The sequence below is a fragment of the Engystomops pustulosus genome, chromosome 6, assembly GCF_040894005.1.
Source record: "Engystomops pustulosus chromosome 6, aEngPut4.maternal, whole genome shotgun sequence".
NCBI classification, from domain to species: domain Eukaryota; kingdom Metazoa; phylum Chordata; class Amphibia; order Anura; family Leptodactylidae; genus Engystomops; species Engystomops pustulosus.
This window is the reverse complement of record NC_092416.1, coordinates 39,299,866-39,326,489: the sequence shown is the minus strand read 5'-3', so window position 1 is coordinate 39,326,489 and position 26,624 is coordinate 39,299,866. Positions and strand designations below refer to the sequence as shown.

The 26,624-nt window shown below is 41.1% G+C and overlaps 3 protein-coding genes across 5 annotated transcripts in view; all 3 read left to right on the top strand.

Moving 5' to 3' along the window:
• The window catches only part of LOC140134943 (uncharacterized), a 238,955-nt gene extending 233,613 nt beyond the window's left edge, over positions 1-5,342 (top strand). For 2 of the 3 annotated variants that reach the window (XM_072155788.1, XM_072155789.1), the window contains exons 2-4: positions 1,210-1,287; positions 2,176-2,320; positions 4,616-5,342. In XM_072155788.1, coding sequence (XP_072011889.1) covers positions 1,245-1,287; positions 2,176-2,320; positions 4,616-5,198 — 771 coding nt within the window. In that variant the 5' untranslated portion in view covers positions 1,210-1,244 and the 3' untranslated portion in view covers positions 5,199-5,342. Of the gene's footprint in view, positions 1-917; positions 974-1,209; positions 1,288-2,175; positions 2,321-4,615 lie in introns of those variants that run through there. The other variant, XM_072155787.1, reaches the window with a different exon arrangement.
• Positions 5,343-8,067: 2,725 nt separating this feature from the next.
• On the top strand, positions 8,068-11,507 carry LOC140134937 (uncharacterized). The gene is made up of 4 exons (XM_072155780.1): positions 8,068-8,130; positions 8,367-8,444; positions 9,050-9,194; positions 10,781-11,507. The coding sequence occupies exons 2-4, from the start codon at positions 8,402-8,404 to the stop codon at positions 11,361-11,363; spliced, it is 771 nt and encodes a 256-aa protein (XP_072011881.1). The 5' UTR covers positions 8,068-8,130; positions 8,367-8,401; the 3' UTR covers positions 11,364-11,507.
• A 136-nt stretch (positions 11,508-11,643) lies between these two features.
• Positions 11,644-23,851, top strand: LOC140134938 (uncharacterized). The gene is made up of 4 exons (XM_072155781.1): positions 11,644-14,022; positions 14,215-14,292; positions 18,083-18,227; positions 22,257-23,851. Exons 2-4 carry the CDS (start codon positions 14,250-14,252, stop codon positions 22,759-22,761), a joined length of 693 nt encoding a protein of 230 aa, XP_072011882.1. The 5' UTR covers positions 11,644-14,022; positions 14,215-14,249; the 3' UTR covers positions 22,762-23,851.
• The last annotated feature ends 2,773 nt before the right edge of the window (positions 23,852-26,624 follow it).

Genomic DNA, 26,624 nt, shown 5'->3' with positions numbered 1-26,624 from the left:
CTGTAGGCGTAAGTAAGCCGTTTGGATTCTCCTATGGCTATTTTCTAGCCAAGTATGAAAGCACACTACTATGCAAGATGAGATGACACTGAGTTATTAAAAAAATAAACGTAAAATAAAAAGTAAATGGCAGACTGTGCCTAATTGAAATCAAACCCCTAATAAATTTTCCCACTTTGGTGTTTGAGGTGGATATGTGTGTCACTAAGAGCTAAACACAACGGTAGCAAGTCCCCCTGCAAATTCCTCACAATATGGTACTAGCTGCAAATAAAAAAAAAAAAGTATAACGTTATTGTAGCCCTAAGAAGGGCTGTTGGGTTCTTGTAGAATCACTCCTGCCTAACAGTAAGCTAATAGAACACCCTAACGCTTTCCCTGACCAGCAGCAGCTCTCTCCCTAGCGGCATCCAGACACAGAATGATCCGAGCAGCGCGGGCAGCGGCTAGTCTATCCCAGGGTCACCTGATCTGGCCAGCCAACCACTGCTATCGACGTGTAAGGGTACCACGTCATGCTGGGTGGAGTGCAGAGTCTCCTGGCTTGTGATTGGCTCTGTTTCTGGCCGCCAAAAAGCAAAACGGCGGGAGCTGCCATTTTCTCGAGCGGGCGAAGTATTCGTCCGAGCAACGAGCAGTTTCGAGTACGCTAATGCTCGACCGAGCATCAAGCTCGGACGAGTATGTTCGCTCATCTCTATATCTCTCCTATTGTTATACCAATACTCCTGGGACTCCTTTGTTGAGGTTTTATCCTTTCCTCATGTCTTGTGCACCTGCTTTCCCTCTCTGTGACCCCTCTATCTTTAATTTGTTTTTGTGTTCTGCGTTGTTGGTATTTTTGAACTTTGTGCTAAACGTGTCTTCATAATCTGATTGGGTCGGTGCCCAGCAGCGGCGGGTGGTAGAATCACTATAAATACCCATCATTGAGCAACCACTTTCATATGACATTCTGAATATCCCCAAAATTGTAAGTTATCTGTTCTTGTCTTGTCACTGCTAAATTTTGCATTAATTAACTATTGTGATTATAGTAGAATGTAGCACTTTTATTTTAACGGATCGGTGCATTTATTTGTTTTGGGGAAAAAACCTGAGATTTTTAATTTGGATTAAATTAGTATCCAGCTTCATCATTTTTGGGATCAGTAGTTTTTAAGTTTGGATAACTGCTTGATATTCATTGTTCTTATATGTTTATTACAGGCTTCTATAGTGGAATATTGAAGGGGTGTTCAATCATGAAGATCCTGCTACTATCTGTAGCCCTGCTCTTCTTTACAGGTATGATGGTTCCCATGGCCAATAATATGCATCTATTTGTAACCTCTGTATCCACCTGGTCTATGTCCCTTTGTAACCATTGTCTACTTTCATTTGTATTGGTAAAACTATTTCACCTCGGCTCTTAGTGTCATGGATCTACCATGTGGATCATCCAAACTAGATACTATGGGGGTCATTTACTAAGGGCCCGATTCGCGTTTTCCCGACGTGTTACCCGAATATTTCCGATTTGCGCCGATTTTCCCTGAATTGCCCCGTGAGTTTGGCGCACGCGATCGGATTGTGGTGCATCGGTGCCGGCATGCATGCGACGGAAATCGGGGGCGTGGCCAAATGAAAACCCAACGGATTTGGAAAAACCGCCACATTTAAAAAAAAAATGTGTCGCGAAAATTGCACTTACCTTCACTCAGCCTGGCTCGGTGTATTGCAGTGCGTTCCGATGCTCTTCAGCGCAGCAGCGCCACCTGGTGGACGGCGGAGGAACTACCTTAATAAATCCCGGCCGGACCCGAATCCAGCGCAGAGAACGCGCCGCTGGATCGCGAATGGACCGGGTAAGTAAATCTGCCCCTATGTGTCCATATTCCATATGTTATGTATCTTCTATCCAATTAGTTGCATTGCTACTGTAGTCTGCAGGAGAACATTGCTGTTGTCCTTGAAAATATAAGTAAAAGAAACTAAATCTGCTGACATCAGCAGATTCCAACAACTATCTAATGTGTATGGGGAAGCCAGAAGGAATAGCTGTCAGCTCTGCTTGGTGCTGACCATCCATCATATTCTTCTTTTCCAAAAACATGAATTTCTATCACATTATCCCACATAATTGACAGATTTTCATCCACCCGGGACGTCATGTAACATTCTCTTGTCTCGCAGGGGCACAGGGGCGCTACTTTTGGCAACAAGATGCACCTGCAGAAAAGGATCCTGATGTGGATGTTATAACTCAGGTTGTACTTGAAGGGCTTGAAATGGTATCAGATGTCTTTGAACGCCTGGATTTTGAAGGCATTGCAAACGAGTAAGAAAATTTTCCACTTCTTATAAAAATTAATTTAAAAGACAAATCCAATTTAGCAGTAGAAAAGGACCAGTTTTTGTAAATATTTTTACACCCCATAAATAACAATACAGAAGTATGTACTCCATAGACCACAAGCACACAAACACAAGTGGAAATGAGTACATTATCAACTGGGCGCTACTAGTTGAGAGTTGTGCTCCTAACTCAGAGCTAAGAGAGTTACCCTCTGCAGGAAACTCAAAGATTAGATGGCAGCATTTCTTCATGATATACTGTATGTAAGTCTCTCATATACTTCTGCCTGAAGATCAGAACACCAGCTTCTTCTTATTAAGTATAATTTGGTGGGAAAAAGGTGTCCAAAGACATCCAGATCCAGGGGAAGGCTCCTGTGGTGTGTGCCCCAGGGCCCCCACCACTCTTTTAATAAGGGGGCCACAACCATCAATGTAGGACATCCAGCTCACAGATGAGGGTTTATTTTTTTTTCTCGGGACATAAACTGATAAGTTGGTTGTGGTGATTCAATGTTTATCCGTGGGATTCTAACTTTACTTTCTTAGGATTCTTAGTTTTTCTTTTTATCCCTACATAAGTAATATATTAGTTTTTACATTTATAAGGTCTGCGCTGAGCTGCACTATTAGACACTGACTATACATATAGGGGCAGATTAATCAAGCTGTCTAAAAGTCAGAATATTTCTACTTGCCCATGGCAACTAATCACAGCTCCACTTTAAAATATTCATGAGCACTGTTAAAATGAAAGCTGAGCTGTGATTTGTTGCCATGGGCAACTAGAAATATTCTGACTTTCAGACTGCTTGATAAATCTGCCCCATAGACTACTACTGACACATAGGGGCTTTGGTTGGCAGTAGAGATGAGTGAGCACTAAAATGCTTGAGTGCTCGTTATTCGAGACAAACTTTTGCCGATGTTCGAGTGCTCGTTTCGAATAACGAGCCCCTTTGAAGTCATTGGGAGACTCAAGCATTTTTCAATGTGCCATTTTATTGAGAAATAATGTCTTCTGATAAGTTAGCAGATGTATGGAAACATCTGCAATGTGTTCTTCATTGAAGAGCACATTGCAGATGTTTCCGTACATCTGCTAACTTATCAGAAGACACGAGTGCAGAAAGGTGTTCTTCGCAATAGTATGTGAAGAACAATATGTGTGAAGAACATATTGCAGATGTTTCCATACATCTGCAATGTGTTCTTCACTGTGTTCTTTGCTGTGTTCTTCACTTAAATGATCCTGTGTTCACTGAAGAACACATTGCAGATATTCCCATACATCTTCTAACTTATCAGAAGACAATTTGCATTGACTCGAGCAGTTCTCGAGCGGGCGAAATACTCGTCCAAGCAACGAGCCGTTTCGAGTATGCTAATACTCGAACAAGCATCAAGCTTGGACGAGTATGCTAGCTCATCTCTAGTTGGCAGCCCTTTTATAACTTTAACCCACATGCAATTAATACAACTCTCTGGGTATTTCTCTATTTAAAGGAAATCTACCACCAGGATGAAGAATTGTAAACCAAGCACACTTACACACTGTGCCCCATCTGGCATGATCCGCTCTTCTTTTAGCTTCTGGAGCCCCTCAGGTTCATTTATATAAATTTAAAATCTTTTTTTTTTTAATGGAAAAACCATGGTATAAGAAACTAAATAAGGGGCAGATCCTGCCAGAGGGGGCATACACCAGTATGTCAGTGTGCTTGGTTTACAATACTTCATGCTGGTGGTAGATATCCTTGAATATTCTGTGCAGCTGAACTTGAGTCTTCTTCAAAAGTTTCTTGATCAAAACCCTTCATAGAACATGTCTGTAAATATCAAGGAAAGAAATAATGAAGGGGATGTGCAAGAATGGGATCAGTGATGGATGTGAGAATGGTCATAGGTGGAGACACTATACTTTGGTTGGTAGTTGATAACTCCAATATCTATGAGAAGTCCATGTGTTCTGCACAGCTGGAAATTAGAATGAAGATGAGATCATCTATAGAAATGTCCAGGTTACCTCTGGAGGCCGATCATATGGTAATCCTCAATCTTTTAACTCTTAAAGGCAGAGGAGACATCTCCCACAGAGAAGTGAATTTACATATAATATATTGTACATACACCACAAAACATTAGAAAAACATAATGAAATCATTTCATGTAGATTCAACTGTTAACATGCAACAAATATTAAGGGGCCTAAAACCAAACGATTTTTATGTTGGAGAAACATGTCTGCAATTTCTCATGTCTACATTTTCCTTCCCAGGTATCACCTCAAAGAAAAGTTGGACGCTGCAAGGAAACACACCAATAATTTCGAAAAAGCTGTAGATGATTACTTTGATAAACTTTGGGAGCAATTCGATCAAAAGCTTGATGAGAAATTCCCCATATTCCGGAAGAATGTCATGCCTATTCTGAAGGAGTTTGATGATGCTTTAGAGGATCAGCTTGAGAAAATTGCAGAACAAATAGTTCCGCATGCAACCAACCTTCTGTCTGGAATGGCTAAGAGTTTAGGAAGTTTCATAGATAATCTAGAAAAAGTTGCAGAAAAGGGAAGTGATAGTCTACGCGGTGAAATCGAGAGCCTCCGCAACAAACTACAACCCTACATGGATGAGGTCCATGTAGAATATGAGAGATACCGCAAGGACGTGCATGGAGAATTCCAGAAGGATTATTCAGATATCAGGACAAAGGTAGAGAAGAAGATGGAGGAGATAAAGGAGCATGCTAAGCCGCACATCGAAAATATAAGGAAAAACTTTCCAGATCGGGGAGACGTTCAGGAGAAATTTGAGAAGTTGCTTAAAGAGTTTAAAGAATACGTTTCAAAATCAGATTAAAGCAACTCAAGAGACAAACAAGGAAGAAATGTTATTGTGATTTCTAACGCTATTAACCCTGTAAATCTGTTTCAAACACTTTTTCTTTAATAACTTAAGTGTTCAACTTCAATTTCTGTTATTAAAAGTTCCTCAATGCTTAAATCCTAAGCTCTGATTTATATTATTTAAGGTTTTTTTGAGTTTACAGATTTGTTTATTATAAACCTGCAAACTGTATGGAGCTATAATACAACCCTATGTGGGTCACCCCGAGTATCAGAATGCCTCTAATTTCTTACATGGGATTCAAAGGGGTTGTAATAAATTTTAATGTTATCTTCTATTCACAATATAGGGAATGACAAATTGATAGAATGGACACTTATTGGTGGAGCATGAGGTCAATCCACTCCATTCAGAACTTTGGAAGCATTGGGAATTGAGGAGAACAGGCCTCAGCTATCTTCGGGATGTAAGAGTTCTCCTTATGGAGACTGCCAATTAAGGCCACCATGTGGAGTCTTAAACCCATGGATGCTCCACTAGGGGGATTCTGGGAAAATATGCAATGTTTTCCAGGATGGAATAACGAGGCACGGTTTTCCTTTTTCCATCCTGGAAAACTTTGGATATTTTCTCAACAAAAAGTGAAGGAAAAAAAAAAAGAATATTAGTTTCTAGTGTTCTGTAGGGTTCCCAACAAACAGATTGTTATCCCCTATTCTGTGGTTGGGGATTACAATCAAATTTGAAACAGCCCCTTTAATTGCCAAAAAATAGTATACATGGGCATCACATGGGTAACTATAGACTGTAACATCTCAGCCTGCTGGGAGGATAGTGTGATAATCCTTATCATATCATAAATGAGATCATAAGTGTCAGGATACTTCACCATTATCTCCATCACTAAATAAAAGTGCTATTTATGATGATCAGGAGCTATGAAAGGAGTCTGTGCCACACACTGTGCTTATATAAATATATATATATATATATATATATATACATATATATATATATATATGTATATATATATATATATATATATATATATATATATACATATATATATATATATATATATATATATATACATATATATATATATATATGACGATTCTCTAAAGTTGGTGCACTTCTTTTTTTCTTGTCTTTTCACCTCTGCCTTTACAGCAGATATGTTACTCAACAGTGGAATGTTATACTGGTCCCGAAATGAACCATGTAATTTCTCGGTCACCTTTTTCGCTTGCAATGCAAGACACCAGACACCAGAACAGACACATGCTTTGCCATTTAAACTTGCTTGGATACTAAAGGAACACTCCAGTCACAGCTGATCCATTGAATCCTACATTGTGCAGGACCTGGAGGTAGGAGCATGACTCTAGGCTCTAACAAGGTTCTCGGCAGTGGCGTAACTAGAAGCTGATGGGCCCCATTGCAAAGACTGTTCCAGGTCCCCAAAAATAATGTATGTTTTAAAGTAATAGCCTTCTCATATGGGAAAGTGCCACCATTAGGGCCCCCTAAACCATTAGGGCCCGGGTGCGACCGCAACCTCTGCACCCCCTTAAGTTACGCCCCTGGTTCTAGGAATATGATTAAAATGAGTCCTGCTCCTTCCTTCAGGTCCTGCACTGTGTATTATTCAATGGACTGTCTTTAACTGGAGTGTTCCTTTAAGTTTATTGCCATTTTTAGTGCTATACAGCCATAAATTGGCCTCATCAATAACAACTGGACTCCAGGCTCCTGCTCTTACTTGTAAGGTATAAGGAATCCATACTCATTACACCTTAAGGGAACCTCAACCACCTCAAGCAGAGATGATGCTTTCACAGTTGATAAATAAAAAGGTCATCAGTGAAATGAATTACAATAAACTTACTATAAGACCAAACTCCACCAGAAACCTTGAACCACCGACCATTCAAAAGCAACAAATTATTGTGAGGAATCTAACAAGACTATGTCCTCTTGGTAGATCCAAAAGCAATCTCCGACAGGTCAGACCTGTTTAGACCTCCAGCAGAGACGATAGTAAATATAGCCATCGGACATCACTAGTTTCTTACACTGCCCTGGTGGAATTTTAGGCCATCCCTACTTCCAGTCGTCTCTGCAGTTCGGGGACTGTTGTGGGTTTCTTGGCCATAATGTTGTCATCAAAGATTCTTTAGAGGTTTTCTATTGGGTTTGGACTCCGGACTGGCCATTTCATTGTTTCAATGTTTTCTGTTTCAAGAAACTTCTGTACTTATTTTGCAAGGAAGGAAACACATGTTGTTGAAGAAGGTTCTGATACTTGTATCCACTCTACAATGTAGTTGTATGAGAGGTCCAACTCCTGCTGTAGAAAACATTCCCCAAACCATGACACTTCCTCCACCACATTTCACTGACTTCTTCACAGACTTTGGGTTCTGTCTCCCCCCAGTTTGTTGATGTTGATGTTTCCTATCAGATCTCAAGTTTTGTGTTCCTTTTATTGATTAAATACTGATATTTTACTCATGTTCTGTAATCCATAATCATCATCATTTAAAATAAACACTATGAAAAAAGTAATTATGTTTCTAATGAACCCATATAACGTATGACGTTTTACATTTAGAAATGAATTACTAAAAAAAACTTTTTTGTTGATGAAAGAATTCTAATTTATTGAGAAGCACTTGTATATCCTAATTTTATACCAATACTCCTGGGACACCTGTGTTGAGGTTTTATCCTTTCCTTATGTCTTGTGCACCTGCTTTCCCTCTCTATGACCCCTCTGCCTTTAATTTGTTTTTGCATTGTTCTGGTATTTTTGAACTTTGTGCTAAACGTGTCTTCATAATCTGATTGGGTCGGTGCCCGGAAGCGGCGGGTGGTAGAATCACTATAAATACCCGTCATTGAGCAACAACTTTCATATGACATTCTGAATATCCCCAAAATTGTAAGTTATCTGTACTTGTCTTGTCACTGCTAAATTTTGCATGAATTAACTATTGTGATTATAGTAGAATTTAGCACTTTTATTTTAACGGATCGGTGCATTTATTTGTATTGAAGAAAAAAACTGAGATTTTTAATTTGGATTAAATTAGTATCCAGCTTCATCATTTTTGGGATCAGTAGTTTTTAAGTTGGGATAACTGCTTGATATTCATTGTTCTTATATGTTTATTACAGGTTTCTATAGTGGAATATTGAAGGGGTGTTCAATCATGAAGATCCTGCTACTATCTGTAGCCCTGCTCTTCTTTACAGGTATGATGGTTCCCAGGACTCTTGTATGGCCAATAATATGCATCTATTTGTAACCTCTGTATCCACCTGGTCTATGTCCTTTTGTAACCATTGTCTACTTTCATTTGTATTGGTAGAACTATTTCACCTGGGCTCTTACCGTCATGGATCCACCATGTGGATCATCCAAACTACACACCATATATCCATATTCCATATGTTATGTGTCTTCTATCAATTTAGTTGCATTGCTACTGTAGTCTGCAGGAGAACATTTCTGTTGTCCTTAAAAATATAAGTAATAGAAACTAAATCTGCTGACATCAGCAGATTCCAAAAACGATCTAATGTGTATGGGAAACTCTGGAGTTTCTGTAGACAGATGATGTTGGGTGACAGATGGATTGGATAGTTCAGTTTTTCCATTTGTTAACCCACTAACTAATGATCAGACTAAGTGTGCATGTGTGTAGGGAAGCCAGAAGGAATTACTGTCAGCTCTGCTTGGTGCTGACCATCCATCATATTCTTCTTTTCTGGTAACATGAATTTCTATCACATTATCCCACATAATTGACAGATTTTCATCCACCCAGGACGTCATGTAACATTCTCTTGTCTCGCAGGGGCACAGGGGCGCTACTATTGGCAACAAGATGCACCTGCAGAAAAGGATCCTGATGTGGATGTTATAACTCAGGTTGTACTTGAAGGGCTTGAAATGGTATCAGATGTCTTTGAACGCCTGGATTTTGAAGGCATTGCAAACGAGTAAGAAAAATTTTTCCACTTCTTATACATAGTAATTTAAAAGACAAATCCAATTTAGCAGTAGAAAAGGACCAATTTTTGTAAATATTTTTACACCCCATAAATAACAATACAGAGGTATGCACTCCATAGATTACAAGCACACAAACACAAGTGGAAATGAGTACATCATCAACTGGGCGCTACTAGTTGGGAGTTGTGTCCCTAAATACTCACACATTGTCCAATCAGAGCTAAAAGAGTTACACTGTGCAGGAAACTGAAAGATTGGATGGCAGCACTTCTTGATATATGTTATTCTTGTGATATATATGTAAGTCTCTCAGATACTTCTGCCTGAAGATCAGAACACCAGCTTCTTCTTATTAATTATAATTTGATGGCAAAAGTGATCAAGGGGAAGTCACCTGTGGCGTGTGCCCCAGGGCCTCCACCACTCTATTCAGAAGGCCCCCACCGTCAACATACAGCTCACAGATGAGTTCAGCAGTCAGCTCACCCCCTGCATGAGATCTTCGTCGGTGGAGGGTCTAGTTTGTGTCTAGGGACATCTACTGATAAGCTGGTTGTGGAGATTCAATGTTTATCCGTGGGATTCTAAGTTTGCTTTCCTAGGATTCTTAGTTGTTTTTTTTTATCCCTACATAAGCATTCGTTTTTATATTTAAAAGGTCTGCACTTGGCTGCACTGTTAGACACTGACTATAGGCTACTACTGACACCTAGGGGATTTGGTTGGCAGACTTTTACTCACTGCACTATCTGGGTATTTCTCTATTTAAAGGAAATCTACCACCAGGATGAAAGATTGTAAACCAAGCACACTTACACGGTGTGCCCCATCTGGCAGGATCCGCTCTTCTTTAAGCTTCTGGAGCCCCTCAGGCTATTTTACATAATTTTTAAATATTACTTATGGAAAAGCCATGGTATAAGAAACTAAATAAAGAACAGTTCCTGCCAGAGGGGGCATACACCAGTATGCCAGTGTGCTTGGTTTACAATGCTTCATGCTAGTGGTAGATTAGGTAATTTAATATTCTGTGCAGCAGCACTTGAGTCTTCTTCAAAAAAAATTTTGATCACAACCCTTCATAGAACATGTCTGTAAATATTAGGGAAATAAATAATGAAGGGGATGTGCAAGTATGGGGACAGTGATGGGTGTGAGAATGGTCATAGGTGAAGACACTTAGTTTGAAAGTTCACTATACTTTGGTTGGTAGTTGATAACTCCAATATCTATGAGAAGTCCATGTGTTCTGCACAGCCGGAAATTAGAATGAAGATGAGATCATCTATAGAAATGTCCAGGTTACCTCTGGAGGCCGATCATATGGTAATCCTCAATCTTTTAACTCTTAAAGGCAGAGGAGAAAACTCCCACAGAGAACTGAATTAACATATAGTAAATTATACATCCATCACACAACATTTTAAAAACATAATTAAATAATTTCATGTAGATTCAACTGTTAACATGCAACAAATATTAAGGGGCCTAAAACCAAACCTATACCTTTTTATACCTATTTATGTTGGAGAAACGTGTCTGCAATTTCTCATGTCTACATTTTCCTTCCCAGGTATCACCTCAAAGAAAAGTTGGACGCTGCAAGGAAACACACCAGTAATTTCGAAAAAGCTGTAGATGATTACTTTGATAAACTTTGGGAGCAATTCGATCAAAAGCTTGATGAGAAATTCCCCATATTCCGGAAGAATGTCATGCCTATTCTGAAGGAGTTTGATGATGCTTTAGAGGATCAGCTTGAGAAAATTGCAGAACAAATAGTTCCTCATGCAACCAACCTTCTGTCTGGAATGGCTAAGAGTTTAGGAAGTTTCATAGATAATCTAGAAAAAGTTGCAGAAAAGGGAAGTGATAGTCTACGCGGTGAAATCGAGAGCCTCCGCAACAAACTACAACCCTACATGGATGAGGTCCATGCAGAATATGAGAGATACCGCAAGGACGTGCATGGAGAATTCCAGAAGGATTATTCAGATATCAGGACAAAGGTAGAGAAGAAGATGGAGGAGATAAAGGAGCATGCTAAGCCGCACATCGAAAATATAAGGAAAAACTTTCCAGATCGGGGAGACGTTCAGGAGAAATTTGAGAAGTTGCTTAAAGAGTTTAAAGAATACGTTTCAAAATCAGATTAAAGCAACTCAAGAGACAAACAAGGAATAAATGTTATTGTGATTTCTAACTCTATTAATCCTGTAAATCTGTTTCAAACACTTTTTCTTTAATAATTTAAGTGTTCAACTTCAATTTCTGTTATTAAAAGTTCCTCAATGCTTAAATCCTAAGCTCTGATTTATATTATTTAAGGTTTTTGGGTTTACAGATTTGTATATTATAAACCTGGAGCTATAATACAAGCCCATGTGGGTCATCAGAATGCCTCTAATTTCTTACATTGGATTTAAAGGGGTTGTAATAAATTTTGAATGTTATCTTCTATTCACAATATAGGGAATGACAAATTGATAGAACGGACACTTATTGGTGGAGCATGAGGTCAATTCACTCCATTCAGAACTTTGGAAGCATTGGGAATTATGGAGAACAGGCCTCATCTATTTTTGGGAAGTAAGAGTTCTCCTTACAGAGACTGCCAATTAAGGCCGCCGTGTAGGCGTGTGGAGTCTTAAAGCCATGGATGCTCCACTAGCGGGGAAATATGCAAAGTTTCCCAGGATGGAATAACGAGGCACGGTTTTCCTTTTTCCATCCTGGAAAACTTTGCATATTTTCTCAGCTATCTTAAGCACTCTCAACGAAAAGTGAAGGAAAAGAAAAAAGAATATTAGTTTCTAGTGTTCTGTAGGGTTCCCAATAGTGTTACCCCAACAAACAGATTGTTATCCCCTATTCTGTGGTTGGGGATTACAATCAAATTTGGAACAGCCCCTTTAATTGCCAAAAAATAGTATACATGGGCATCACATGGGTAACTATAGACTGTAACATCTCAGCCTGCTGGGAGGAAAGTGTGATAATCCTTATCATTTCATAAATGAGATCATAAGTGTCAGGACACTTCACCATTATCTCCATCACTAAATAAAAGTGTTATTTATGATCAGGAGCTATGAAAGGAGTCCGTGCTACACCCTGTGCTGAGCCTGTGTGGAACAGTCCCATCATACCATATATGATGGGGCTAAAGTTGGTGAAATTCTTTTTTTCTTGACTTTTCTCCTCTGTCTTTACAGCACGTGTTACTCAACAGTGGAATGTTATATTGGTCCAGAAATGAACCATGTAATTTCTCAGTCACCTTTTTCGCTAGCAATGCAAGACTTCAGACCAACAAGACACATCCTTTGCCATTTAAACTTGCTTGGACGTTAAAGGAAAACTCCAGTCACATCTGATTCATTGAATCCTACATTGTGCAGGGCCTGGAGGTAGGAGCATGACTCTAGGGTCTAACAAGATTCTAGGAATATGATGAAAATGAGTCCTGCTCCTTCCTTCAGGTCCTGCACTGTGTATTATTGAATGGACTGTCTTTAACTGGAGTGTTCCTTTAAGGTTATTGCCATTTTTAGTGCTATACAAAAAAAATTGACCCCATCAATAACAACTGGACTCCAGGCTCCTGCTCTTACTTGTAAGGCATAAGGAATCCATACTCATTACACCTCAAGGGAACCTCAACCACCTCAAGCAGAGATGATGCTTTCACAGTTGATAAATAAAAAGGTCATTAGTGAAATGTGCCCCAAACTGAATTGCAATAAGCTTACTATAAGACCAAACTCCACCAAAAAACTTGAACCACCGTCCATACAAAGACAACAAGTTATTGTGAGGAATCTAGCAAGACTATGTCCTCTTGGTAGATCCAAAAGCGATCTCCGACAGGTCAGACCTGTTTAGACCTCCAGCAGAGACGATAGTAAATATAGCCATCGGACATCACTAGTTTCTTACACTGCTCTGGTGGGATTTTAGGCCCCCCCTACTTCCAGTCGTCTCCACAGTTCTGTGACTGCTGTGGGCTTTTTGGCCATAACCTTGTCTGGACTGGCCATTTGATTGTTTCAATTGTTTGTCTTTACTTGTTTTGCTGTATGACAGGGGGCATTGTCCTGCATGAATATTGTTTGCTAATTGATTGAAGAATGCAAGGAAGGAACCACGTGATGTTGAAGAAGGAAGGTTCTAATACTTGTATCTACTCTACAATGTAGTTGTATGAGAGGTCCAACTCCTGCTGTAGAAAACATTCCCCAAACCATGACACTTCCTACACCACATTTCACTGACTTCTTCACAGACTTTGGGTTCTGTCTCCCCCCAGTTTGTTGATGTTGATGTTTCCTATCGGATCTCCAGTTTTGATCAGTGTTCTTTTCATTGATTAAATAATGATATTTTACTCATGTTCTGTAAGCCATAATCATCATCATTTAAAATAAACACTATGAAAAAAGTAATCATGTTTCTAATGAACCCATATATAACGTTTGACATTTTACATTTTGAAATGAATTACTAAAAAAATAACTTTTTGTTGATGAAAGAATTCTAATTTATTGAGAAGCACTTGTATATCCTAATTTTATACCAATACTCCTGGGACACCTGTGTTGAGGTTTAATCCTTTCCTGTCTTGTGCACCTGCTTTCCCTCTTTATGACCCCTTTAATTTGTTTTTGCATTGTTCTGGTATTTTTGAACTTTGTGTTAAACGTGTCTTCATAATCTGATTGGGTCGGTGCCCGGAAGCGGCGGGTGGTAGAATCACTATAAATACCTGTCATTGAGCAACCACTTTCACATGACATTCTGAATATCCCCAAAATTGTAAGTTATTTGTTCTTGTCTCTGAAATGTAGAATCAATCATTACAAAATTCTGCTTTTAATGTATTGGTGCATTTATTTGTGATTTTTAAATTCAGATTAAATTAGTACCCAGCGTTGTCATTTTTGGGCTCAGTAATTTCTAAATTGGGATATCTTCTTGATATTCATTGTTCTAATATGTTTATTACAGGTTTATAAAGTGGAACATTCAAGGGGTGTTCAATCATGAAAATCCTCTTTCTATCTGTAGCCCTGCTCTTCTTTACAGGTATATTCAGTAGTTCATTTAAAGTGTTATCTCCATCTATAATGGCGTGTGCGGCAATTCACTAAGCCTGAGCAGGGAAGTGACGCTTTCATGATTACAGGCGCACAGCCTGTAATCATGAAAGTGTCACTTCCCCGCTCAGGTCAGACATCTTTAACCATCTTTTTTAGGATGCATCTTTACCAAAGGGGTTGCGACACAATTTTATTTACCACAAAAAAACTGGGAAATGTTATTGGGGAACATTTACTTACAGGGTGACCTGAGTTCACATAGAGTGCATTGTCTGACGATGATGTACTGTGCCGCGATTCACTAAGATCCTGTGTCCGATATCCTGCATGTGTCGCTTCCCCGCTCAGGTCCGACTGAGTTCACCTTCATCTTCCTGGTGCATGTAAGTTCTTGGGCTTGCAACACAATTTGAAAGTTAAATCCCGCACCCAGTCCGAATCAGTCCGCCCCCTAATTTGTGTCGCATGGAAGCCAGCGCAACTGCATCACAAAATGGGTGGTGTGTGCGACAATCCCGGTGCACCCACTACTTAAATACTTGTGCAAGCTATTTTAGCCCCGAAAGCGGTGCACAGTCCAACAAAGTGCACATATGATCCTTAGTAAATGAGCCCCATTGACTTAAGCCCTAGGGTAGGAAATGCAGCCGCTACTCCAATAAAATGTCCAGCAGCAGCAGCACCTCATTAATGAAATGTCCACAGCAGAGCTCCCTATGATGAAATGTCCACAGCAGAGCTCCCTATGATGAAATGTCCACAGCAGAGCCCCTTTCAAAGAAATGTCTACAGCAGAGCCCCCTTTGATGAAATGTCAACAGCAAAGCACCCTTTGATGAAATGCACACAGCAGGGCCCCCATTTAAAGAAATGTCCACAACAGAGCCCCCCTTTAATGAAATGTCCACAGCAGAGCCCCCCTTTAATGAAATTTACACAACAGATGCCCCTTTAATGAAATGTACACAGCAGAGCCCACCTTTAATAAAATGTCCACAGCAGATGCCCCTTTAATGAAATGTCCACAGCAGAGCCCCCTTTAATGAAATGTACACAGCAGAACCCCCTCTACAGAATGTCCACAGCAGAGATTCTTCTTCCCCCCATCATTATAGAAATGTCCTTATTAGAGCCCCATTGAATAAGAAAACATCTATATTTACCTTCGGCTTCTTCTCCCCGTGGCTCCATCTTCTCCTCTTCCTGCACATGTGCACACAGTATTACATTACGCGCCCGCGACACCGCTGTGCCATGTATGTGTGTGTATGTGCATGTGTATGTGTGCAGGTAGGACAAAGAGAAGCTGAAGGTAAGTATATGCCACAAAAAGGGTCGTGTGCGCCACAATCCCAGCTCCCCCACTACTTAAATACCTGTGCAAGCCATTTTAACCCCAAACACGGTGTACAGTCCAACAAAAGTGCACATACGTCCCTTGGTCAATTGACTTAAGTATAAGCCCTAGGTTAGGAAATGCAGCCGCTACTCCAATAAAATGTCCAGCAAAAGCAACTCATTAATAAAATGTCCACAGCAGAGCCCCCCTTTAAAGAAATGTCCACAGCAGAACCCCATTTGATGAAATGTCTATAGCATAGCCCCCTTTGATGAAATGTACACAGCAGGGCTCCCTTTAAATAAATGCCCACAGCAGAGCTCCACCTTTAATGAAATGTCCACAGCAGAGCCCCCCTTAATGAAATGCACACAGCAGAGCCCCCTTTAAAGAAATGTACTCAACAGAGCCCACCTTTATTAAAATGTCCACAGCAGAACCCCCTTTACAGAAATGTCTATAGCAGAGCCCCCCTTTACAGAAATGTCCATAGCAAAGCCCCCCTCTTTACAGAAATGTCCACGTCAGAGCCCCCACTTTACAGAAATGCCCACAGCAGAGCCCCCCTTTAGAGAAATGTCCACAGCAGGGCCCCCCCCCTCTACAGAATGTCCACAGCAGAGCTGCTTCACCCCCCATCATTATAGAAATGTCCTTATTAGAGCCCCATTGAATAAGAAAACATCTATACTTACCTTCGGCTTCTTCTCCCCACTGCTCCATCTTCTCCTCTTCCTGCCCATGTGCACACATTATTACATCACTCGCCCACGATACCGCCATGCCCTGGTGTATGTGTTCAAGCAGGACGAGGAGAAGCTGAAGGTAAGTATAGAGTTTTTTTTAGTTTGCAGCTATTAGGCCGCAGCACGGTCCTGGGCAGCGGAAGATGGACATCTTCATATGGGGCCCAGGTGCCCGCCCATACCACCTATTTAAAGATCTTCCATTGGGTATAATGGTTCCCAAGGCTCTTGTATGAATTTGCATATATTTTTGTTAACCTTTGTATCCACCTGGTCTATGTCCTTTTGTAACCATTGTCTCCTATTATTTGCAAAGGTAAAACAATTTCATCTGGATATTTATTTTCATGGATCTACCATGTGGATCACCCAAACTAGACACTTACAGTGGGTACGGAAAGTATTCAGACACCTTTACATTTTTGTTTCATTGCTACCAAATGGTGAGTTAAAAAAAGTTATTTTAAAAAGTTATTTAAAAAAAAAGTTATTTTTTTGCTCATTAATGTACACTCTGCCCCCACCCTGACAGAATAAAACAGAAATGTAGACAGTTTTGCTAATTCATTAAGAAAAACTGAAATACCACATGGTGATAAGTATTCAGTCCCTTTGCTCAGTATTGAGTAGAAGCAGCTTTGGAGCTAGTACAGCCAGGAGTCTTCTTGGGAAAATGCTACAAGTTTCTCACACCTGGATTTGGGGATTATCTGCCTCTTCCTTCCAGATCCTCTACAGTTCCCTCAGGTTGGATGGTGAACGTTGGTAGAAGACATTTTCAAGTCTCTCCAGAGATGCTGAACTGGGCAGTTCTTTAGACCTCATGATTCTCATGTGCTCTGACATGCACTGTGAGCTGTGAGTTTTTATATAGACAGGTGTTTGCCTTCCCAATAAAGTCCAACAGTTTAATTAAACACAGCTGGACTCCAATGAAGGAGGTAAACCATCTCAAGGAGGATCAGAAGGAAATGGACAGCATGTGAGTTACAAATGAGTGTCACAACAAAGGGGCTGATTACTTATGACCGTGTGCTACTTCAGTTTTTCTTGTTTAATAAATTAGCAAAAATATACATTCTACATATTGACATTTCTGTTTTTTTCTGTCAAGATGGGGTGCAGAATATACATAAAGAGAGCGAACAAATAATAACTTTTTTTTTATCTTACCAATTAGCTGCAATGAAACAAAAAGTAAAAAAAAATTCAAGTGGTCTGATTACTTTCTGTACCTACTGCATCCATATTCCATATGTTATGTGTCTATCCACGTAGCTTCAATTATACATTCGTGATTCACCCTCTGTAGGAGAACATTGCTGTTGTCCTTGAAAACACGAGTAAAAGAAACTAAATCTGCTGACATCAGCAGATTCCAACAACTATTATAGCGAACTCTGGAGTCTCTGGAGTCTCCACTGACAGATGATGTTGGGTGACAGGCGGATTGGAAAATGCAGTTTTCCCATTTGTAAAGCCACTACAATGTTATCTTGTCATATGCCCCTCTCCCTACTGATCACACTAAGTGTGCATGTGTGTGGGGAAGCCAGAAGGAATTACTGTCAGCTCTGCTTGGTGTTCACCATCCACCATATTCTTCTTTTTTGATAACATGAATTTCTATCACATTAGTTGACAGATTTTTCACCACCCGAGATGTCGTGTAACATTCTCTTGTCTCGCAGGGGCACAGGGGCGCTACTTTTGGCAACAAGATGAACCCTCGAAAAAGTATCCTGATGTGGATGTGATAACTGAGGTTCTACTTGAAGGGCTTGAAATGGTATCAGATGCCTTTGAACGCCTGGATTTTGAAGGCATTGCAAAAGAGTAAGTGATTTTTCATCACTTCTTATACACAAATTAATTAAAAAGATAAATCCAGTTCATCAGTTGAAAAGGACCCGTTTTTGGAAATATGTCTATACCCCATAAATAACAAGTCAGAAGTAAGAGGAAATTAGTACATTGTCAACTGGGCGTTACTAGTTTTTAGGTGTGTCCCTATATACTGTACTCTAACATTGTCCAATAAGAGCTGAGTGTACAGGAAACTCACTGATTGGATCGCAACACTTCTTCATGATAGTTGTAAGTCTCCCAGATACTTCTTCCTGAAGATAAGAATATAGTTTTTCCAGATAGTAGAGATGGTGAACACCTTCTTTTGCTATTATATCTCTTCTCAGTCAAAAAAGCAGTGTTTTAAACATATAGGGGGCAGATTTACTTACCCGGTCCTGACGCGATCCCCACCATGCGTTGTCTGACGAGGATTCAGGTCTTCTGCGATTCACTAAGATCATGCGCCCAATTTCCTGCATGTGTCGCTTCCCCCGCTGAGATCCGCCAGAGTTCACCTTCTTCTTCCCGGTGCATGTGAGTGCTTGATCTTGCAACACAATTTGGTTTTTAAATTCCGTGATTCGTCCGAATCAGTCAGGTTGTTTGAAGTCCACGCCCCCTCGATTTGTGTTGCATGCAAACTGGCACCGATGTGACACAATCCAATCGCATGCGCCAAAAAACCGGGGCAATTCAGGGCAAAACGGAAAAGAATCAGAAAACCCGACAAAAATGCAATGTTCGGACCCTTAGTAAATGTGCCCCATAGGGTATTTTTTTAGGTGGGGAAAGGGAGTCATAAGACAAAAGATAGGACATAGGCCAAAAACTGTGAGGAAGTTGTGTTCTACTGTGAAAGACAACCAACTGGTAACTCCCAGAGGGAAAGTTTCTAATACATTTTTAGAAGGAAACCTAGTGTAAGATTGTTAAAGGGACCCTGTCAGGTACATCAAGCCCCTCAAACCAAAGCTCCTACCTCATTTTCTGTAGTAAGTAGCTCTGCTGGATGATATTGAAATGAGTCAGCGACTCCTGTGAATTATTTAAAGAACACCCCTACTCTACATTGTAATCCTGGGAATTGAGTCATCTGGGTGTTCCCGAGATGAGCTGAATCAGGCTGCAACACCCCCTTTTACTCTGCCCTCTGTTAAACACGCCCCCTGCACATATGAGACACACCCCTTCCTGTGCTGCAGAATAGTAGGAGGTGAGTGTAGGAAGTGTGCAGGGGGGATATTTAGCAGATTACAGAGGAGGAAGGGGATGCTGCCACAACACCCGGATGACTTAGTTTACAGGATTACACTGCAGAGTGGGAGGAGATCATTTTATAATTCAGAGGAGCTGTTGACTCATTCCAATATCATCCTGCAGAGCAACTCACTACAGTAAATGAGGAAGGACATTCAGTTTGGGGGCTATATGTGCCTGACAGGTTCCCTTTTAAATTATCACCACATTATAGCACATAAGGAAGGAACCATATATGATAGAAAGTTCTGGTAACGACACCCTTCATCCTCATTAGCATAATTTTAAAAGTTGATTTTAGAAGAAAGGAGGCCATGGATAACAAATATAAGAAGATTTCAACAGTCACGGTGCCTGGATCTATGAGTAAGTGCCCCTGGTTTATCATGTTGGATTCATTTTCAGTAATAATTCATCCGCTAGTTGAGGCACACGTGGTATATTTTATGGTGCGCAGTCCTCAGCCACATAAGTCCACACAGGAATATTGCTGTTAGCCTCCATAGTAATGTACACATGCTTTTCTCCATGCTAAAAACATCACCATGGGGGTTATTTAACATTAGGTGGCTCCTTGCAACAGTTCTATGTCTGTGTTTGCAGCTCCGCTGCCCATCAGTTTCATCAAAGTGTTTGCTCTAATTGCAGTTTTTTTTTCAAAAAGTCCCCAAAATGTCTCAAAATGCATAAAAAGTTCCAGCGCATGCAGCAGCAGGGGATTGCAGTAACTATGAGACTTTTTATGGGACTTATTGCAAAAATGAGATCTTTTAGCAATGCGACTTTTTTACACCAAAAAAGCCCAGAAAAACTAATGGTAACAACACCCCATGAGTTCATGTGTCCACTGAGGTGCATCCTAGCCTTACTGGTCTCCACCTACATGAGATCCTTTTTGGTGGAGTTTATGGTATATCTCTAGGGACATCTACTGATAAGCTGGCCATGGAGACTCAAAGATTTTCACTGGGATTATACCTTTCTTTTTTATTTACCTCCTTAAAATTTTCTGTTTTTCTTTGTACATCTTGATAAGAAATGGATTAGACTTTGCCTTTGTTAGGCCTCAGTCTCCTGCAGACACTGACTATCAGGGGTTCTCCAGCTATGAGGCAAGTTGATGCTCTTGCCTCAGGCAGCACCACATGCAGCAAGGTAAGCGGCAGCATCAGGGGTGCAATCACCAGCTACAAAGCAGGTCCTGACACTTAAAAATAATGGGGCACATTTACTAAGGGTCCGCGGACCGCATTTTCATTGGGTTTCCAGCCTTTTTTCGTTTTGCGTCGCATTTAACTGGGGTTTTTGGAGCACATAATTGGATTTTGGTGCAATCGCGACGACTTTCATGGGACACAAATCGGGGGCCGTCGGACAACCCAACTGATTCGGGAAGAAGATGGTGAACTCCTAGTGAATCGTGGAAGCTTCGAATCCTCATCAGACAATGCACCTCAGGGATCGCAACCAGACGGGTAAGTAAATGTGCCCCACTGTCTCTTCACAATCAGTGTCAACACTGAATGGATAAGCCACCTATTAAAACAAAAAACTGACATATTTCTTCGCCATGGGGTGGAGTGGGGTGCCATTATATAGCTCGTCTTAGGTAGCTGAGCATTTAGATTCAACCCTGCTGGCTATAGACTACTGACACCTGGAGGATTTGGTTGTGGAAGTCTTTTTATACCCTCTACCCTTCCCACTTTCTAGAACTCTTTTTGTCTTTCTCTTTTCTGTACACCAGCACTTGAGTCTTCTTCAAAATGTTCTTGAACAAAACTCTTCAAGAGTGTCCCCAATACATAGAATATGTCTGTAAATATCATGGATATAAAATAATGAAGGGGATGTGTAAGAATGTGATCAGGAGTGGGTGTGAGAATGGTCATGGGTGGAGGCACCCAATTTGAAAGTTTGCATATATTTGGATGGTGGTTGATAACTCCAACATCCATAACAATTTCATGTGTTGTGCACAGCTGATTTTCATAATTTTAGCATGAAGATGAGATCATCTATAGAAATGTCCAGGTTACCTCATCGTTGATCAGCGGGTAATTTTCAAATTTATAACTCTAAGGCTACATTCGCACTGCCGTTGCCCGCTGTACCATAGCACGGCGGGCAACGGCAGCCCACGGGGAGAGGAGGCGCAGCTCACCCCTGCCTCTCTCCATAGGAAATATAGCGGCCGTATATATACGTCGGCCGTATATACGTCCCCCATACGGTAGTGTGAATGTAGCCTTAAAGGCAGAGGAAATGCAGAAAAGTGAATAATACATTATACATCCACCACAAAACATAGAAAAACATAAAATAATTTCATGTAGATTCAACTTTCAACACGTAACAAATGTTAAAGGAATTGTAAACCTACTATGCTTACATGCTGGTGTGTGCCTCCTCTGGCAGGAACTGCTCTTCTTTTAGCGTCTTTTGCCTTTGTTTTTACCCCAAAAAGGGCCTTTAAAAGTTATGCAAATGATCCTGGGGGGCTGCGGCTCCTGGGAGCTGTTTTTGGAGCCCAGAGCCCCTCAGGCTCATATGCTTATTTAAAGCCTTTGTTTCTTAAAAACAAGGTCATGAGATGCTGATGGATCCTACCAGACAGGGCACACATTAGCCTGTAAGTCTACTTAGTTTACAGTCCTTGATCCTGGCGGTAGATTTCCTTTAGAGGGCCTAAAACAAACACTATTTAGGTCGGAAAAACATATCTTGAATTTCTCATGTCTACATTTTCCTTCCCAGTTATCAAATCAAAGAGAAGATGGATGCTGTAAGGGAACACACCCGTAATTTTGGAGAAGCTTTATACAATTACTATGATAAACTTCGGGAGCAATTCGATCAAAAGCTTCACAAGAAATTCCCCGTATTCCGGAACAATGTTGTCCCCATTCTGAAGGAGTTTGATCAGCATAAGAAAATTGCCGAACAAATAGAGATGCAAACAACCAATCTTCTATCTGGAATGTATAACAGTTTAGAAAGTTTCTTAAATAATCTAAAGAAAATAGCAGAAAAGGGTAGTGACGGCGTACACGCTGAGATCGAGAGCCTCCGCACCAAACTGCAACCCTACGTAGATGAAGAATTCCAGATGGTAGAGAAGAAGATGGAGGAGATAAAGGAGCATGCTAAGCCTCACATCGAAAAAATTAGAAATAAATTTCAAGATCGGGAAGACATTTTGGAAGCATTTGTAAAGTTGTTTAAAGAATATGGAGGATATATTCTATCTTTTGGACTGTAAGACCTTATCATAAGACACAAAAAAGATTTGGATATCTAAAAAAGGAAAAATGTATTTGACACCCATTTGGTAGTCACACACACATCTCTGCATTAGCTCCACTACATGCACCTACAGATATCCATATGAATTGACAGGGTTCTGCTACACATACACATAGAGCCCTGTTACATCCAAGACCCCCCCCCCAATACCCCATTAGCTTTCAACCCATTATATTGACTAACTCCCCTCCATACCCTCAGGTTCCTATCCCCCACATTCCATCCGATATCAAACCCCCGTTCACCTAGCTCTTTATCCCCGGTGTATAACAATCCCTCCAGCTTCTCATCTCCTCTGTATATACTTCCCACACATCTCCACCAGCCCTTCAACTACTCACATTCTCCATGTAGCTGCAGGTCACAGACAGCTCATTCTGTGTATTGAAAGGCCCTGCTCCACTGTCACGCGACCCGATTACATCACCTAAGGTCCTTTAGTGTTAGGCTACATTCACACTGCCGTTGCCCGCCGTACCGTAGCATGGCGGACAATGGCAGCGCACGGGGAGAGGAGGAGAAGGTGAGCGCAGCTCACCCGCGCCCTTCTCCATAGGAACATATGGCGCACGTGTGCTGCACTGTACCGCTCCCGTTGGGCGCTGTGCACCCATTGCCGTCTATGGGGGACGTATATCAGCCATATATATGTCGGCCATATATACGTCCCCCATTCGGCAGTGTGAATGTATCCTTACAGTTGGGCCGGGCAGAAGAGAGCAGTGCAGTGGCTCTGTTTTCTCACAGACCGAGGTGAACAGTCTGTGAGCACTTCCCTCGATCTTCAGGACAGCGGTCAGGAGGGACTGGTAGTGCTAGATCCTCCTGGTCTTTGGACTATAAAATGCAGTTTTTAAACAAATTTTTTTCTGAAAAATACAGTATTTCAAACTCAGATTAAAGCAACTCAAGAGACAAATAAGTTAGAAATGTTATTGTGATTTCTAACTCTATTAACCCTGTAAATCTGTTTCAAACACTTTTTCTTTAATAGCTTAAAATGTTCAACTCCAATTTTTGTTATTAAAAGCTCGGCAATGCTTAAATCCTAAGCTCTGATTTATATTATTCAAGGTTTTAGGGTTTGCAGATTTTTATATTAAAAACCTGCCAGCTGTATGGATCTTTAATACAACCCCATGTGGGTCACCTCGAGCATCAGAATGCCTCTAATTTCTTACATGGGATTTAGAGGAATTGTAATAAGTTTGAAAGTCATCTTCTATTCACATTATAGCGGATAAAACATTGGTAGAATGGACACTAATTGCTGGAGCATGAAGTCAATCCATTCCATTCAGAACTTTGGAAACATTGGGAATTATGGAGAACAGGCCTCAGCTATAGAGATGAGCGAGCACTAAAATGCTCGGGTACTCGTTATTCGAGACAAACTTTTCCCGATGCTCGAGTGCTCGTCTCGAATCACGAGCCCCATTGAAGTCAATGGGAGACTCGAGCATTTTTCAAGGGGACCAAGGCTCTGCACAGGGAAGCTTGGCCAAACACCTGGGAACCTCAGAAAAGGATGGAAACACCACGGAAATGGACAGGAAACAGCAGGGGCAGCATGCATGGATGCCTCTGAGGCTGCTTAATCGCACCATTATGCCAAAATTATGGGCAACAGCATGGCAATGACAGAGTGACAGAATGAAGCTAGATAGCATCTAAAACATCCAATAATTGACCCTGACACTATAGGGGACGGCATGCAGAGGCAGCGGCAGCAGGCTAGAGAGTGTCATGGCGACATACCCTAAATGGACTCAGGCTTCAAACCAATGGGTGGCAGAGAGGAACCAAAGGAGGTGAGCAAGAAGCGCTCAAATAATATCGGTACATGATAAAAGTTTGCCAGTATATTTTGTGGATTACACAGCAGGGTGGCGACAAAGTTAACATGGAAGCCATGAAAACAACCCAAAATTCTGCCTGACACAGCTCGTTTGATAAGGGGAACATGTATGGAGGCAGTGAACTAGTAGTAGATTAAAGGTGCTGCAGTTAAAACTATGTTAGTTGGATCTTGGCATGGAGCTGGCGCTCCGCTGCCAGACGAGCTTTCGCCAATCCAAGCCCCTGTCTCTAGGCTACTCCCCAAACAGCACTTCTAAGAACCTTTTGTATAAGATCAAGTGTAGTAGCGTTCTTATAAGTTTGGGATATGGCGGGTGAGGGGAATGTAAACAGATGCGCAAGAAGCGCTGAAATAATATCGGTAAATGATAAAAGTTTGCCAGTATATTTTGGGGATTACACAGCAGGGTGGCGACAAAGTTAACAAGTTTGATGTGGAAGCCATGAAAACAACCCAAAATTCTGCCTGACACAGCTCGTTTGATAAGGGGAACATGTATGGAGGCAGTGAACTAGTAGTAGATTAAAGGTGCTGCAGTTAAAACTATGTTAGTTGGATCTTGGCATGGAGCTGGCGCTCCGCTGCCAGGCGAGCTTTCGCCAATCCAAGCCCCTGTCTCTAGGCTACTCCCCAAACAGCACTTCTACGAACCTTTTGTATAAGATCAAGTGTAGTAGCGTTCTTATAAGTTTGGGATATGGCGGGTGAGGGGAATGTAAACAGATGCGCAGGAAGCGCTGAAATAATATCGGTTAATCATAAAAGTTTGCCAGTATATTTTGTGGATAACACAGCAGGGTGGCGACAAAGTTAACAACTTTGATGTGGAATCCATGAAAACAACCCAAATTTCTGCCTGACACACCTCGTTTGATAAGGGGACGATGTATGGAGGCAGCTATATGGACGACTTTTGGAGGTAGCAATGGAGACAACGTGTGGAGGCTGCTATGGAGACAATTTAATTTGGATAGTGCCTGTATGTGGCAGTCCAAAAAAGTTTTCAAACCAGAGGAGCAGGTAGGTGGCCCTCCAGAAAAATGGAATAGATTGAGTGCCTGTATGTGGCAGTCCAAAAAAGTTTTCAAACCAGAGGAGCAGGTAGGTGGCCCTCCAGAAAAATGAAATAGATTGAGTGCCTGTATGTGGCAGTCCAAAAAAGTTTTCAAACCAGAGGAGCAGGTAGGTGGCCCTCCAGAAAAATAGAATAGATTGAGTGCCTGTATGTGGCAGTCCAAAAAAGTTTTCAAACCAGAGGAGCAGGTAGGTGGCCCTCCAGAAAAATGAAATAGATTGAGTGCCTGTATGTGGCAGTCCAAAAAAGTTTTCAAACCAGAGGAGCAGGTAGGTGGCCCTCCAGAAAAATGAAATAGATTGAGTGCCTGTATGTGGCAGTCCAAAAAAGTTTTCAAACCAGAGGAGCAGGTAGGTGGCCCTCCAGAAAAATGGAATAGATTGAGTGCCTGTATGTGGCAGTCCAAAAAAGTTTTCAAACCAGAGGAGCAGGTAGGTGGCCCTCCAGAACAATGAAATAGATTGAGTGCCTGTATGTGGCAGTCCAAAAAAGTTTTCAAACCAGAGGAGCAGGTAGGTGGCCCTCCAGAAAAATTGAATAGATTGAGTGCCTGTATGTGGCACTCCCAAAAATTGTTTAAAACAGAGGACCGGGTAGGTGGCCCTCCAGAAAAATTAAATGCATAAAGTACTATAGCTAGAGCCAGTGGGCCCTGTCAAAAAATAGCCAGTTTCCTCTGCTTTAGTGTACAAAGAGGAGGAGAAGGAGGAAAATGAGGAGGAGGAGGAGTGCATAAATTATTCAGGTTGAGCTTCCTTCACCTGGTGGAGATTGGAAATTATGAGAAATCCAGGCTTTATTCATCTTAATAAGCGTCAGCCTGTCAGCGCTGTCAGTCGACAGGCGTGTACGCTTATCGGTGATGATGCCACCAGCTGCACTG